The sequence below is a fragment of the Anser anser genome (assembly GCF_964211835.1).
Source record: "Anser anser genome assembly, chromosome: 4".
Taxonomy (NCBI): domain Eukaryota; kingdom Metazoa; phylum Chordata; class Aves; order Anseriformes; family Anatidae; genus Anser; species Anser anser.
Genome location: NC_139724.1, coordinates 7414205 through 7430986, shown reverse-complemented (window position 1 = coordinate 7430986; position 16782 = coordinate 7414205). Strand labels below are relative to the sequence as shown.

Sequence of the window (16782 nt, the reverse complement as noted above, 5' to 3'; positions counted from 1 at the left end):
CACCCAAGAAACATTATGAAAAGTTATGGGCAGGGAGTACACTCAGCTGAAGCAACAGAAACAGATCTGAAGTGGTATTACTGTTAACCAGCAGCACCGTTTGGAAGAGGTACAGAGCACGTGTGAATGCTGGTTGTTCTATATCCTCATTTCCTAATATTTTATACTGTGCTTCCATCGGAGCATGCCTCTGGAGATTGGTCTTTCTCTCCAACGTGATTACAGTAAGATAAGGGTTTTTCACATGTGACAGGCCAGGCCTTTCCTCAAATTCCCTTGTTTTCCTGGAACATTTTCTCAGCTTTGTTTATTAGTGACACTTGAACTTTTATTTGTGTCTACAGTAGGTGTCCTGAGAAGCCCTAATGCTTCCTGAGGTGCTGTGCTTTAACCCAGCAGGCAGCTGAGCACCACCCATCTGCTCGCTCACTCCCCCCATGTGGGATGGGGGAGAGAAATAGAAAGGTAGAAGTGCAGGAACTCATGGGTTGAGTTAAAGACTCTTCACTAGGTAAAGCAAAAGCCATGCCCACAAGCAAAGCAAACAAGGAATTCATTCCCTACTCCCCATTGGAAGGCAGGCGTTCAGCCACCTCCAGGAAAGCAGAGCTCATCAACTGAAAAGGCTTCTTGGGAAGATAAACACCGTCACTCTGAACATCCGCCCTTCCTCCTTCCTTACCCCAGCTTTTATTGCTGAGCATGGTACCACATGGTATGGAGGCATCCTTTTGGCCAGCCTGGGCTAGCTGTCATGCTTCTGTCCCCCCCCCAGCTCCTGGTGCACCCCCAGCCTCCCTGCTGGTAGGGCAGCACAAGAAGCTGAAACGTCCTTGGCCCTGTGCAAGCACTGCTCTGCAACAACTAAAACCGCAGTGTGTTGTCACCACTGTTTTCAAAAATCCCAAACACAGTATCACACCAGATTTCATAAAGAAAATTAACTCTATCCCATGACATAACAAAGACCCCTCTCAATTGGTGAGCCTAAAGGACCACCTTCCATTGCAGGTGTCTCACCGAAATCTAAGCCACATCAGCTTTGGCACACTTTTAATATCCTTCCAGCAAGTTCAACACAGAACAGATAATATCCCTACAAGCCAAGTAAGCCACATCTTACAACAACCAAACTCACGTTGATTACAAAACATGTCCTAATGAATCACCTTATACATAGGCACCAGGATTATACCTAACAACTCCAAAATATTATGTCACCTGCCACATTCCTGTGAGATTTTATGTTGAGCAGTGAACTGTTATACTGCCCTTAATACATTTCAGAATGGGTACTCCAGGTAAGGACCAGAAAAGAAAGTTGTCAAATCATTACTCAGGTAGCAATATTTCTGTGGTAGATAATTCATACATATGGAGTAGCCTTTCCCCAATTTTACTCCTCAGCCTCATTTCTGTTCCTCAGCATTTTGTGTAAGTCCTAAAAGGTAGTCAATACCTACTCTGTTTTTCAGTGAAATACAGAAAAACATTACAGCAAAAGCTAGGTATGTTTCTGTGATAGGCAATACTTTATCATTAACATCATGGACAATGACATTGATCTCTTAGTCATCATGTAAAATCCTTCATCTTACATTCACAGCAAGTATATCTACCACTTGTAAGCCAAACACACAGGACTGTGGGCTATAATGAATCCCTAGTAAGAACTATTTTTTCAGGTAGATTTTTTTTTGAGTTCTGTATCGTAGAAGACCATTTATTTTCCCTAGAAAGAGCCACCCTAAATTTGCCTATATAGTCAACACGGAATGGCTGTAGTAAGCCCTATAATTGCACATTAGTGTAAAACTTTCAAGAAGATTCAGTATCCTAAGCATTTTCATCCAAGTTGAGTTTTCACATATGATGAACGTACAGGCACTTGCATTTGGTGCTGAAGTTCACTGGCAAAAGTGCATGAAAAAAATAAAAATCAAAGCGTTTAGTTTTGTCTTTGTTTTTTTGCTTTACATCACTTCTTAACCAGTAGTGCCTTAGAAGTCATAGCCATCAGGAAGTCCATCTTTCTAAAACGAGTTTTAAGCAATGAGAATAATAAAGCTCACTTTTACCTAGTGATGTGCCTGATGACATTGCTCCATTAAAATACATTACTTTGGCCAAGCCTTAATTGGACCCTGTTCTTTTCCTGTATTCTTTCACATTATTTGTGGGTATTTGAAATAATATCCTTGATTAAATTTAATTCAGCTATGCTTCTGAAAAAGGAGCCTTTCTTTTTCTTTTAATTTATAGTCAGAACCTAATTTTAGAAGTCCTGAAATAGGATCCTTTAGTAGGCAATGGACCTCCATAGGTCACCTCATTCCAGTTCAAGGTACATGTCCAAGACAGATGGGATAAATAGCCCTTCTGACACATACATCTCTTTCAACTGACTATGTGCAGCTAAATCAGTTTTTAGGTGAGGCAAGACTAAACTTGCCACAAGCTTTGACCAAGCTACACCACACACATCACTGACACAAGGTATTTCCAGGTTACCTGTCTGAGCATAGTTGCTGATTACGTCCTTGTATGTTTTGTACATAAGTCTTTTCTAAACATTTTTGGAACGTTCATACAATAACAAAGCCTTCTGTTGAAATAATAAAGTAAAAAATTAAAAAATACAGCTTCGGTTAATAAAGTTTCATTTGAGTACATGACAGTGCAGACCTTTGTTGTGTATGTGCTCATCTTCAGGAAACGGAGCAGCCTATTGATGGCAAGAGGATGATGAAGGTCTAGCTGTGAAGGTAAGGCTTTTCTTAAGAAATTACTCATTTTAGTCAAAACCTTTCATAATTTTGTTCGTACATACAGCCAGAGGCAGCTATAACACTTCCAAAATAGGCTATGAATTCACCCTTCAGTTGAGCTGGTTTTTATGCATCTAAAAAGGAAAAAGAGGAACATATGTAGAGAAGTGGTTGTTTCACTAGTTACAAGAGAGACCAGATGAGTCGGACATCTCCCATGTTCTGGTGCACCTGTACCATTAAGAAATGATTACTTTTCTCCCTGAGCTTTTAACGAAGCAAGTAAATCTTAGTCAAATGGGTAGGCATCCTAACATAACTTGAAAATATCTGTATGAGTGAGGGATATTTCTGGAAGGAAACAGGCCTTTCTTTCAGAGTGTTTTTAATTTAAGAAGCTGAGTGTCTCTCAAAAGCTGTGCAAAAGCAGAACTTCAATTTCAGTGAAAGCATGTTTAATTTTGAAATCTATAAAGATGTAAGAATTCAAGAGAAAATGGTAGCTGTTTTAAATATGAATTGTATTAATGAGAAGAGGGCAAGAATCTTGTCTTGTAAGTGGCTCTGACTCATACCTTCCAATTATAGCATGCATACATCACACTTCTGTAAAGAAGAATATCAAGCATCCTCTGGATGGAAGAAATTCAGATACTTGGTGAACCAGCAGCTGATTAACAGGCACCAGACCTCATCTTGTGAAAAACAGTGTGCCTGGGTGCTCTCTCATTTACACTGCTGCAAAACACAGTAACTTTCTTGCTGCCAGTGAAGTTAACTTTGTCATTGAAAGCTGTATGAGGGCAGAATCAGTCCAAAAATGTCTCTGAATTCTAGTCTCAGACTACATTCAGCTTTCAGAAGACTTATGATTTTAGTGTAAACATGCCCACAACTTCATACCCCTTAAAACAGAACTAAATATCAATTCCCAAAGACATATACCAAAAAAATATTTAGTTCCCCAAATCATAAAACTATGAAGTGCATCCACCAGAGAGTCATTTACATTTGTGTTTCAGAGGACTTCTTGAGGATTTAGAGGAAGACGAGAGCATCTATGGAGCAACCTCTGAAATGTCACCTGGGGAAGCAGAAACCTTAAAAAGATGGATAAAGTAAGAGGAGGACTTTTTCCCGGAGGACTTCTACAGGTGAGGTGGGAGCAAGGGTAGACTACGCAGCTGAGGAAGCGAGCTGCCATGGGTTTTACCATGAGAAGAATTACCATGAGAAGTTTCAGATTTGTTGTTTAGATAGCTGTGAATCAGATTAGTCAGAGTTTTGTTCTACCTCAGTCCTATTTTGTGCTCCTCTGTTTCTTTCAGAACAGATATCTATCTCCTTCTCTTAGATACTAGAGATGAGATTTTGATTTCTTTTGTGTATGTTAACTATAACCTCTATTCCCTTTATTTTATTACACACACATTTTGTAAGAAACTGGATTGGTCAAGCACAGGAGAGAGGAATTTGTAATAAGAGTAGGATTTTGAATACACAGAGTGGCTGGGTGAAGGATGGCAGCACTTGCTCCCAAACCTTTTGGCCACAGGAACATTAACAGTCCCCACCCTTGTCTAGCCAGATCCAGCTGATAAATGTCACAATCTCAGTTACTCCTCAACGTGCATAACTGTAGGTCACTTACCATAGAAGAGTTAATAAAATGATTTTCCCTATAACTGTGTTATTTCTCACTCCCAAATACTGACACCACACACAGCGCAGGTGCACTGCAGCTTGGCAGGCTTCCAGCCTGTTTTGTTTTGCTTTTGCACTGTGGAGGAATTGTTTTGAGTGATTGGCTTGAGAGGAACTGAAGATGGTTTTGCTATTGCAAATGACACCCCAGAACTGCTCCTCTCCAGGCCCTGAGGCACACACATGGACACACAGAAGAAACACTCACCAGTCTCGGGAGAGGTTGTCTTCACAGACAGAAGTTTGACACCTTCTTTATCCGACTGGGCCCTGTTGGAGTCAGAGACATTTAGGCACAGTGAGCATGCAGCTCTGGGAAGTTGGTCAGCTAAACACAGCTCTAAGATCACGATCTGGAAGCTTGAAATGGGCTTTGCCTGGGATCATCTTATTGATGGCAAACACTGCACGCCAATCTCTCTGAAAAGATCTCTCTTAAAATAGGTGATAGGTTGTATGACTCTGGGTTCAATCTAGTGCTCCACAGAAGTACAGCTGTGGGAAAAGAGAGTCGTCTTCCTCTGCCAGTGCAAGGCTTTTAGCCACGTCACATCGCAAGAAGGACCACCTCAGAGGTCCAGGGAGTCAGGGTCAGCAAGTAAATAACCAGCGCAAATGCTTTTAGTCATACAAAACAGAGAGGCCACATCCAGACCCAATGGCCTCTGGTATATATCTTCTAATGGACCTTTCTCAGTTTCACTCCCCTAACATTGCTTATGCCAATTCCATTTTAACTGAGCCTGTGCAAATGGACAGGTGGAGAGAAGATGGGACAGAGGAATATGAAATGATGGGGAACAGGAGAGAAAGAAAGAGAAAAATAATCCAGAATAAAGCGAGAGAAAAGGGAAAAAAAAGATGGCACAGCATAAGGTAAGTTTATCCTTTTCAAAAGAATCCCTTGCAATTTCTGTCCATGCTGGAACAGCCGCTTATCATGCATACAGGTGTACAGCAACTGCAAGCACATCCCTCTCAACAGCATATTTCTCTTTGGACAGCAACTGCTTATTATGTTTAAGCAGAGGAAGACCAAAGAGAATCGCATGCAGAATTTGCTGCATTCACAAGCGCCCCACAGCAGATCTCACAGCAAGGCAGAGACAGGATTCAACCTACTGTTCAGTGCCGTTCTCTTGTCTCTCTGGAAGAAGAAACAAGAGTTAGGGTCATTGTGGCTGATGGGACTCAGTTAAGCAAAACATTTAGACGCAGCTATTGCTGGCAGAAGGCTTAGCTGTGATTTTGCAGTGTTGTGTTAATGTACTTAAAAGAACGCAATCAGCCAGCCTGGATGGTAATTGGCACCCTCCCGAAAGATCACCGTGCCCCCTGTGTCATCAGTGTGGTGACTGTGTGGGGAGAGGAAAACCCCTTGGTGGAGGCGGAGGAGCTGCAGAAATCACGTTTTTCCCTGCAGCTCCCAAATCTGCGGGCACGGAGGAGGTGAGCAGGCAGCAGTTCTCGAGCATGTAACAACCCAGCTAAAAGGCAGAGGGTGAAGGGGGGGCTGCCCACCCTTGGTGGCTTTCACCCCTGGGAACACGGTCTGTCATCCCAGCCAGAAAGGAACACGTTTCTTCCCAAAATGAATCATCCACCGAACAATTTTTCTTCTTACACCCGAATGCGGGCAGATGGATGGGGCCAGGGGTTGGTTACATGGGAGGCGTGGAGCTAGCTCTAATCCCCATGCACCAGGCACGGGGGGCTGCGCACCAGCCAGGCTGAGCGAGCCCTGTGGGAAGGACCACAGAGAGCTATAGCTGCCTCCTCTCCTTTACAGGAGAATTTGCTAGCACTGCGAGCGCTAGCGGCTGTGCGTGGGGGAGGCTGGCAAGGAAACCTCCTTCACCTCATGTCTTTACTCCTTCCCTCGGAATATTCGGTAATTTCCTCAGTGGGCATCACACCTTCTGCTTTCTGCTTGGCTCTGGTTTTCCGTGCCATTGGCTAAATTGGCAGCAGCACGCTGCCTACCTTGCTCTGCAGCTTCCACACCCCGTTGTGATTTTGTATTTCCAGACCCCAGTGATTTCACTGTTGAGGCTCTGCACAGATCTCCTAACTCATGCCAGCTCACAGTCTGGATTCAGACATGCTTGCCTTTTTTTTTTTTCTTCTTTTTTCCCCCCACTTAATAGAAAATTGCACTCTCCTGTGGCCGACTCTGGCAACAATTTGAAAAACTTGGCAAATGAAATTTAATGGGATTATGTCCCTATTACCTTAAATGTTTCATGGACAGCAGTGAAGCCTGTTCTGGTTTTAGCTTATCTGTCAAAAATTACTATTTCTGAAAGTACCGTTTGCTCAGCGATTTTGCACCCATGCATATACTGTAACTAAAAAATTATACTTGTATATCAGGTATTTCCTAAAAGAAAGCATTGATGTTTCTTTGCCTGTACTTGCAGAGATAAAATGAACATAAGGTGATTTTGCTGAACAGTGTCTCCAAACTTATTTTCACCCTCTTTTTCTACCTGATTGACTGATTGTGTTAGCACAGCTGTTTGTTAGCTCTTCGCAGCTGCAAAGGGCCGAACAAAAAGCTTTACAGCATTATATATTCTCCAGAAAATCACAGACATTTTTGCTCCCTCTGTTATTCCTAGTGATTTTGAAAATAAAGTGCTACTTTCCCACTTTAGGCAAAATAGTTTGAAATACAAGATTTCCTGTCAGACTACTGCAGCATCTATGGTTACAGTAATCTAAAGAGCCCCCAGAGATCTTAGAGTAATACGAAGCATACTGATTTTTTTTTTTCTCCTCCTACTGCTGAGAGAAAGCAAACCAAATACCTGGAGTTTTCTTGTGGCACATTCTGTACAAAGCCACCAGTGAGAAGCCAGAAAGGGTGATGACTATCAACGCGATGACGATTGGCAAGATAACGCCTGCAAAAGGAGGAAAACATCATTTTGCTGCTCGCCTCTGCCCTGGCATTTTTGCACCTGGGTGAGAGGTACCCACCAGCATCTCCTGCCACATCCCCTTCACCAAACGCCACTGATTTCCTCAGCTCACCTCCAGCACCCACTCCACCCCATGGTGCTGGTTTCACCCACGGGAGGATTTGGGTGATCTCCAGGTAGGAGAGTGAGGGTTCACCATCTGCCCTGGTGGGATCAGTCATCCTGATCTATACCCGCATCGTTCACCCCTGGGGTTGATCACCCCCCAAAGGCTTTTGTGAAACTGCCCTGCTGCAGGAACAATTTTTTGATGCACGCAAAGGTTTTTGGTGTTTTTTTTTTTTGGAAAGCGAGACTGCTCTGAAATTCAGCGACTAAGGCTATTATTTCTCTTTTAGCATCGTGTGCCCAGAAAGACACCAAGGAGTTACATAATTCAGTAACATTCCCCACAGCACCTACAACCAGGGAGAGAAAATGCAAGATCTCCTTTTTAAATGAGGACATTTCTTCCCTTTTATTATTTCCCACCATCTGCCATTTCCTGACAGGTGTTTCCCAGCCAAGAAGCAAAAAGGAAAGAATTATGTCATGAAGAGAAGCTTTCCTGGGGAAATATCAAAGCCCAGTTTCTCCCCATTTGTCTTTTTTTTTTTCCCTGGCAGCGATTGGCCACATTTGTATTTAGCCTGGTGGCCTCCGCCCCATGCTGGGGAAGCTGCAAAGCCTTAGCATCGTCCTTCCTGCTGGCCCCCTGTTTTGAAGTGGCATCTACACTAGCTCTTGATGCAAATAATATTTAATATTCATACAGAAGAGTGTCTGAGGAACCAGAGGGAGAACCTGGAGACAAGTTCAGAGTAGAAAAACATCAAACATATTTTGCTGAGCCAGTGCTTTTTGTAGGAAATAGCGGATCTGCAGTAACGCTCTTGCCTCAGAGGTACATAATTGTAAAATAAAAAATTAAGTGACATGCACCATGTAAATACCGACTGCCTGAAGACTTTGCAGAGGACTCCCAGTCCTTCTCTCTCCACCTACCCTCCCGTGACAAAATGGGCAATACATTCATATAGTACAGTCATAACAATATATTTGTGTAATAAGTATTCATACTGGTATGTGAATGACATTTCCATGTGTTTCCTTTTGTCTCCTCTCACAGGGGATGACTGTTCACTTTTTTTTTTCCATTTTATCACTTTTACTTCAGTCCTTGCAAATAATTGCACCACTCTCCAGTGAGAGAAGTGTCAACTTGCCAAGTTCTTTCTCTTTGGGATGAGGTTAATAACATGCAGTTAAATTGGGTTTGTAAGAGGGTGCATAGCCTGGTATGGACAGAAATAACATCGCCAGTTTTACTTCTCTGCTACTCCAATCGCTCATCTAAAACCATACTGATCTACTGAAAATTCAGAGGATGGACAACGGGGTAGCAATACTCACTGGAGTAATGGATAGTATCCTCTGGCATTTTGGTGTTTCCAGAATTTCTTTCTGTGACGACAAAATCTAGAGCTGCAAAAGAAATATTGTTTTCAGGTCAACATACAAGTGCCAGCACTTCCCCAAACAACTCCGCTTCTCAACCTCTGCAAAATGACCTTCCCTAAGCAACTTTGGAGTCCCCAGTTCTGGAGCCATGGTACGCTTCGTGGATATAGGTGTCCTCAGTTAACACCTGAAAAATTTGGCACAAGGGGTGGAAAAGCTTATCTGCTGTGGCCTAAGAGAAACACGTGCTTTGCACTTGCTGTCGTACAGCCATTTTTCTGGGATCATCTGCTTTCTTGCTTACAGGTTATGAGCTACATTTTCACTTTTAGGAGGTAAAGACAGAAGGCCTGCCGAGCAGGGGTACCAGCAGAGGTATAGCTCCGTGTACAAGCTGCAATAGCACAGGAATAGGCAGGGAGGGAGGCTCCGACCCACCGCTCCAGTACATGTTTACACCCCTTGCACCCGCAGGGATGTGCAGTTCCTCTTCCAAAGGACAGAAGGGGGCTCAGCTTGATGGGTGGAAGCTATGAAATTCACAGTGTCAATCAACTCCCCAGAGCCATTTTGAGGGCTAAAATACAGTTTCGATCTGCTAAACCTCAGAATGACAGGTCCGTGTATTTTACAGAAGTTTTCACGTGGGCAACACTTGTAACTCTCATCTGCTGAATTAGTGACCAGCAATACTTGTTGGTTCCAAGCCTATAGGGCTCCCTCTTCCTTGCTGTACTGATTTTAAACTCAGATCCTGTCCTGAAAAATATTTTGGTGATTGTTTTTTCTCCATTATTCTCCTATTGCCCATATTCCCATTCTCACAACATCCTGCTCAACTCTGCTATGTAAGAGTATGTTGTCTCCTGATGCAAAAGCAGCAAAGAAGAGAAAAGCCAGGGGCCAGCTTCTCCCCCAGATATGCCAGTTTACTGGTTTTCCAGATAATGAGAAGCCACAGGTCCTACTTAAAACACTGTGTGGTTGTGCAAAGGGAAAGATTTTGAGAGCTGTGTTCTCAATTTGTTCTGCTTTTGCACAGCTGTGTGAATTTTAGACAATTTGTTTAGCTTCTGTTTCCTTTCCTTGTTTTTTTTTTTTGTTTGTGTGTTTGTTTGGCCAAAGACTGGCCTCACAGGGAGAAATGTTCACTTACTACTTACTGGATGGGGCCTGCTCAATGCAGCCACAGCATTGGATGCATCCAAACATCGAAACCATCATTGCTTCTGACCCTTTTCCCTGAAAAATCACCATGTCTCTGTAAAGTTCTCTCTTCCATGGTGTCTGTCTGCTGAGGGGCAACAATGTGAGGATGGAAACTGTGAGCCATCATAAAGTGAATGAAATAATTCTCATGAATTCATGATTCCATGTGATTGCTTTGTATTTTTCAGAGAAATACTACTGCCCTTTTCTCTACCTTACCTGATCGAATACAGGATACAAAGGGAAGGCAGGCAATTATCACAGCAATGACTTATCCTGCATACTGGCCAAAAATGTCAACGGAAACAAATTACTCGGAAAAATGTGAATCTCTACACTTGTGCAGTGTCTCCCCAGGAGAAAAATTGAGGATTCAAATGCACTGGTTATCTTCCTAGCTGTCTATTAAATGACCAAGATGAGAATAATGCAGGAAAGACAAATCCACAGGTTAGTGTTTTAACTACGTGAAACCATCAATGAGAAACACGAGCTGAAAAGAAGCACTGCTGAATGAGTGAAATGGATTAAGGAATTAAAAACATTAACTCAGTTACCCACTCAAGTTTTCTCACAAGCCAGCCCATCCTGTCTGCTTTCTTTGGATCTGAAAATTGGATCTGGAAGACGTTTTCCAGCTAGGGAATGATCTGGGATCCAGATAACAATCGGAGCAATAGACCTCGTGGTGACATGAGGAACAGGCTGCTGGTGGCAGACACAAGGGCTGCAGCGAGCTGCACAGAAGCCACTGCTTCCTGACAAGCCCAGAGGAAGGGAAATAAGACAATACTGGTTCACTAGCACAGGAAGACCTTGACTTAGCCCAGGACCTGCTGCTTCCAACCACAGGACGAGGCAGGAGAACCACTGACAAGGACTAGCTCCTTGGTGAACACTATTTTTGTATCAGTTGCCCATTGCATCACGCAGTACGCTCCCACCCTCTTTGCTTTACGGCATCTCCTGGTCCCACGGGTATTCAGCTGCATTCACGGCAAAGTTACTTATTGCCATGGCTTGAGCATCGCTTACCTGCTTCTCCGTACCGCACGTCAGGTTCATTCTACCCCCCACCAGCCCCTTCGTTCCCCAAATATTTCCTCTCCCCAGGCTGCCCCTCACCACCCCACCCCAGCCCTTCAGCCAGCATGCAAAGAGCAAGCTTGGCCATTGCTCTTACTTGCTGACTCTGTCAGGGTGCTCCCGTGGAGGTCTGCAATAAAACAGAAGAGCAGGGTTGTTAGTAACTGGTTTAGGGCTAGAGGTCCTTGCTTACTGGAGAGGAAAGCAAGGAGGGTCTTGAGACTCCAGAAATGGGCTCAGAAACTGCACAAGAAACTGTTCCCAGGATGGGGCAGGGCAGAAAATCCTGAATTAATCAGTACACAGAAAAATAAATAAATAAATAAAAATCTTCCTGCCAAAAAACAAGCAAGTGCCCTGGGGCAAATAGCTGGCGTTTAGCTGACAACTAAGTATTGTAATAAAAGAAACTCAAGTGCCTAATTGAGACACGTCTTCAAGTGTCACGAAACCTCTCAAAAATGAATCTTCGCTAATTACCCCAGTGCTCTTGGCTATCAGGCTGCTGAGCAGCAGGGAGAGGCCTTGGTAATGAGGAAGAAAAGGACTTTACAGTGCCTTGTGCGCAGGACTCGCGGCCCCGCTGCTGGCGGCTTCCTCCCTTCACTCCAGAAGATTTTGGTGCAGAATTCCTGCGTTTGTTAGCGTGTCGCTGCTCGCTTACATCTAGACCGTAGCATGCTCGGACACTGAGGAGGCTGTGAACATTTCACGCTTGGAGGCTAGCCACAGACAAGCATCACTCCCGCAGTGACGTTACATTAAATCTCTTCCGTGATCAGTCTGAAGTCAGAGGAAGGCGGGCACCTAACACATCCCTGTCTTTGAAATCATGCACCCGCATGTAGCGGCAGCAAAACACCTTGTCCGAGACAGGCTGCCTCTCACCAGGGGCCAGTGATGGCACTCCGGCTGCTGGCGCGGGCTCTCACCGGGTTACTGGAGCTACCACGGAGGAAAACCCTTGAGGTGCTATCCTCAGCACTTCCTCCCTATTTTGAGGTGTACTTCACAGCATCTGCCTGGCTTCTTCCAGGATGGATGGCACCAGAAAAAAAAAAACCTTTCCCTGGGTCCATACAGGGCTGGCTTCTCTTGTGGTGTCCGTGAGGAGCGGGGCTCATCCGGCCCTGCCCTGAGAGCTCCTCAGGAGGCCGCGACCCACCGCGGCGCTTTCTGTGCTTTGTAGGGGCAGCTCCTGCAAGAGGAGCTGCAGCACAGTTAAATGCATTGTCCTACCACCCTGAGAGCTGTTTTTGGGAACAAGAACAGCTGCTGCTGTTTCCCCTCCTCTCTACAACCAATTAAAAACACGGATCACTTGAGCCGCTGGCGTGCAAACAACCACTTTTGCTAGTGATCTACGTGACAGAGCTTAAACGACGTTTTAATCACAAACGGGCGTGAAAAGCATGTTCGAGCTGAAAAGCCAAGTACTTAAAAGTCAGCAGCAAGAGCTCTTCTTGAACATATTAAATATTAGCAATGCTAAGTACTCTGAGGGTACACAGTTATTTCATACTGGCTTCCCAAAATTCAGAGGAGATGTTTTTCCTAAGCTATTTACCATCTCATCAATCCAGCTGCAAAGCAGCATCACCTCGCTCAGAGAGGATCTCTGTGATGACTCATTAGCTGATGTTTATGGCATGTTTGGGCAACATTAATGACAAGAGCCTAGGAAAAGCTTTCAGGAAGTTAACAACTCTCCTGTCAAAGAAAGGTGAAAAGCACAGAAAGCAGCAGGACACCCACCTGGTATTAAGGGATCATCCAAATGTGACAGGATTTTTATCTTACCTGAATCCTGCCTTTCTTATTGTGAGTGGGATCCCGTGGAACAAATGCCATGTGAGCACACAACGATGGTTGAACAAGCAAACGTAAAGCCATGTGTGTGCACATTTATGGAGATAGGCAGAAGGCCCTGTCAGTTCTTACAGGTAAGTCATGTCTCTATGAAAGGCCAAGCCTTGCCCTCCCAAGTCTGAGAGGAGCTGAGCTTCTCTAAGAAAATACCCAAGATGTTAACGTAACATTTTCCCTTAACTTTGCTCTTGTAAACAAAGTGAACCATCTTGGCTCAAATTAGAGCAAATAAGCAAACAGAAAAAGTAGGTCAAGCCCAAGGCTGATACCCAATTTCAGCCCAAAGACGTAAGGTTCACCAACATCACATGCAGGTGATGTTAGGCTCTTGGAGGAGGAAGGGTCAGGCAACCTCAGGACAGTCAGTACCCACAGGCCACCCAGAGCCCTTGTGCTGTCCTGGCCTGACCTCGGCCCCTTCAGTGCAGGGCGGAGAGGGTCCCAGGTAGAAAACGAGGCAGCAGCTCCTTCCCTCAGGGGCTGGAGAAGCCGCCCAGCTCTTGGTTCTTTTTAAAATCTCTACACATCTGCATGCAGTGAAACCACAAACCTCTTTTCCAAAGATATCTCACTGGGGTTCTGCTAGAGTGTGAAAAATCAAATAGCCAGTGAAAGAAAACTACACACCCTTCTCTCTTCCCCCGGTCTCCAGTAAGCAAGCCAGGTGCCAGCTCACCTCTGCTCAGATTGCTCAGCCCTGCCACCCAAACACTGCTGTGCTCATTGGAGTCGTTCAGCAGCTGCTTTCAGCTTGCATTTCCCAAATAATCATCCAGCACCCTTTCTGGTGGTGGGGCCGTGCACTGCTTCTCTAGGGAAAGAGGAGGACAGAAAGGCAGGCAGCCCTTTGCTTGCTAAGGCCTTTATTGTGCTGTTCTGGCTCTCTGCTTGGCCCCTGCCACGTCCCCTGGGGCTGTGAACTGGGGGGCAGATGCTCTGCATAGATAAACCAGGAAGATTTCCAGATCCATCGTGAGGATCGAGGTGTACAGCACTGGCTGTACATACAGAAGGCAAGGATAAAGAGCCTGGCTTACGACCAGGTGAGCTGACAATACCTGCCCGAGTCAAGGCAGCGCTGGTGAGGAGCCTGGCAGATGGAGAGAGGCACTGAGAGCTCACCTCTCCCAAACCTCCGCTACCTGAACAGCCGGGACACCCTGCAGCTTGCTGCTTCTGGTTTTGGAGGGCAGCCACGTGGAACTGCGCTCGCTGGCAAAACAGGCGAATAAATTTGGCTGATTACTCAGAGGGGATACCACACGATAAATCACAGCGAAATTAAGAACCTTAAAAAACCCTCCTTGCCCTGACTGTGCTGTAGTTCTACAATTGTGTTAACCGAGGCTTCACTGTATTTTCCATCTCCCCAATGCTTCAATTTCTGTCTCTCTCTCTGTGAAGAAGCTGAAGGGCAATTTTTACTTAATATCACTATCCAGTGTTCCTATAGTTTGTGCACAGAAAGAGTCATACCCTCCCTGTCTTACTCCTAGCAATTTTTCTTAGGAAGATTCCTCCTGTGAATCAAGTGAGTAGGACTTATAATTTGAGGAGTGCAATAAAGGCATCAACAGATGCAGCAGGTTGATTCACCTGTCAGCTTATTACAGTAGGTCATTTGATCTCACCAGCCTGCTGGATGGACTTCAGCTCACGCTGCCTTATGGATTCTTGTTGTTTAGGTCAGAGAATAAAAAGCTACGCTACCTGCACTTTCTCAGAGGTATTTAGACTGATCCGTTAAATCTCCAGTTCTTCATCAATTAAACAGGAGGAGAAAAATTAAATATTAGCCAGCAATCCTTTGCGGAGGTGGAGCAGGAGTAGGAGGCGTATTATACATGACAGCCAAAGTTGAAGACGTGTACGTGTCAGTGGCACGCATGCCGGTTGCTCTCTTTGCTAAAAGCAGCCCCTATTCCCTCCGCTAGCCTGGGTGAGCACCACGCAGCCCCTCCTCTGCAGCTGCTGGCTTCAAGCCTCCTTAACACAGCGCTGCTGCTCTCTGATGTTTCTCCAAGCTCCTTCCCAGGCTCCCCCCCCACTCCTTTCAGTTGCTCTCCAGCTCTCTGTGGCGCTCCTCCCACACCCTGATCTTTTGATATGGCTGACTGGAAATTTCTCTTCAAAATGTTTCTTTTTTTTCTTCCTCTTTTTCTGCAGCAAGAAAGGAGTTTTTCACAAAAATGGCATTTTATTTTATTTTTATCTTTTAAATGGGAAATGGTCTCAAAACTAAACCTATTGTTTTGGGTTGAGATTAGCCATCTGAATTATTTTGGTTTAGCACAGCAAATAGAAACGTTCTGTTCTGGATGAATTTCACATTAATTTGTCTTCCCACACAGAAGCTGTGGCTTGGGTGCCTTCAGCTTTTTAGCTCTGTGATCCCCTGTGGGCTGCAGCATGAGCCACACCGCATGTACCAGCCTCTGCTCTGGCGAACAAAAGGTATCCAGACCCTATAGAAGATGAAATTTCAGTGTTGCAAAGGAGAAGTCCAATGGCAGCAAGAGTGTGCATTTCTTCTAGTCTCAGTACAGCCTGAAACGACTGGCTTCAGGCTTGCCATGGCTTAAAAGTAACTAGGGTGCAGCCTGTGGCTTCCCTTGGCCCTGAGCAATTGCACATGGAACAGGGAGTAAGGGTGTCGTAAAGGTGCACCCATAAGCGATGAGCTACCTAACTCAGCAGGGTGAGCAATGGGATTTCTTGCATATTTAAGCTGCAAGAAAGCAGCAAGGAGCTGGTCCTGTGAGGAGGCAGGGAAGGTGCAAGGATGAGACCCTGGTGAGGGAGGAAATGATTTTGAAATGGCAGTTTTATGGGAACTCAAAGCAGTGGCTGTGCCAAGGACCGAGGCTGAATCCCCCAGGACAGATGGGCCCTTTCTTCCTCAGCCAGGCAATTACAGCCCTGGCACCTTGGGTAGTCCCTGAGCTAAAGAAGATTTATTGGCTTTACAGCAAAGTGAGCTGAGTAAGACAATGACTTTCACAAACAGACCCAAGGAAAAATGTAAACCTTTCAGGGCAAGGTTTAAGCATAAAGTGTAATTGTACAAATAATGTAACAGGTAATTCAATACGTAGGATCCACGGCCATATATGTATTATGGCTTCATTTTAACCTGGAGAATTTACCTGCGTGAGAGAACCTTTCTTTAAAAGCATTGCAATTTATTGGTTTATTGCAGTGTACCAATGGTAAGGTTTCCACACTGTGCACGTGTCTGCCAAAAGACACACAATGTGACAGGATAGTCAAGTAACTGCAGCTCACAGCGTATGTATTATGGGGCGTAAGCTTATTAAAATAATGAAAGATTCCTCTCTAAATCAGTGGCCATGGCTTAAAAATGAAAACACACCAACTTCCCTAAAATGCTTATTATATCTTTCTGCATGCTTTTAAGCATTTCAGTATGTACTGAGCATATGATATTACTACACTTTTATATCCAATCCCACCCTCCATAAGAAGAATCCCATTCATTGTGCTGTTTTACCACAAACAAATATTATTGAGCACTCATAGTTATCTCCTGCAAACATAATCCAGGGTGCTGTAAAGAGTCTTATTCCTCTAGAAATGTTAAACATTAATATTAATAGGGAAATGCAAACAAAGTCAGAGTCCCTATTAGGCTTAAATACGCGTAGCTGATAGTATTGAGTGAAAGCTCAGGGAACTTTAAGAAGACCTACGTAAATGATTCT

The 16782-nt window shown here is 44.6% G+C and overlaps 1 protein-coding gene across 4 annotated transcripts in view; it reads right to left on the bottom strand.

Annotated features, from left to right (window-relative positions):
* EMCN (endomucin) overlaps positions 1-16782 on the bottom strand; it is a 50715-nt gene that overhangs the window by 8444 nt on the left and 25489 nt on the right. For all 4 annotated transcript variants that reach the window (XM_083835568.1, XM_083835566.1, XM_083835565.1 and 1 more), the window contains exons 6-10: positions 11289-11321; positions 8849-8920; positions 7283-7378; positions 5595-5619; positions 4681-4742 (exon numbers count right to left, since the gene is read on the bottom strand). In XM_083835568.1, the coding sequence (XP_083691694.1) occupies positions 4681-4742; positions 5595-5619; positions 7283-7378; positions 8849-8920; positions 11289-11321 (288 nt within the window). The remainder of the gene's footprint in view (positions 1-4680; positions 4743-5594; positions 5620-7282; positions 7379-8848; positions 8921-11288; positions 11322-16782) is intronic.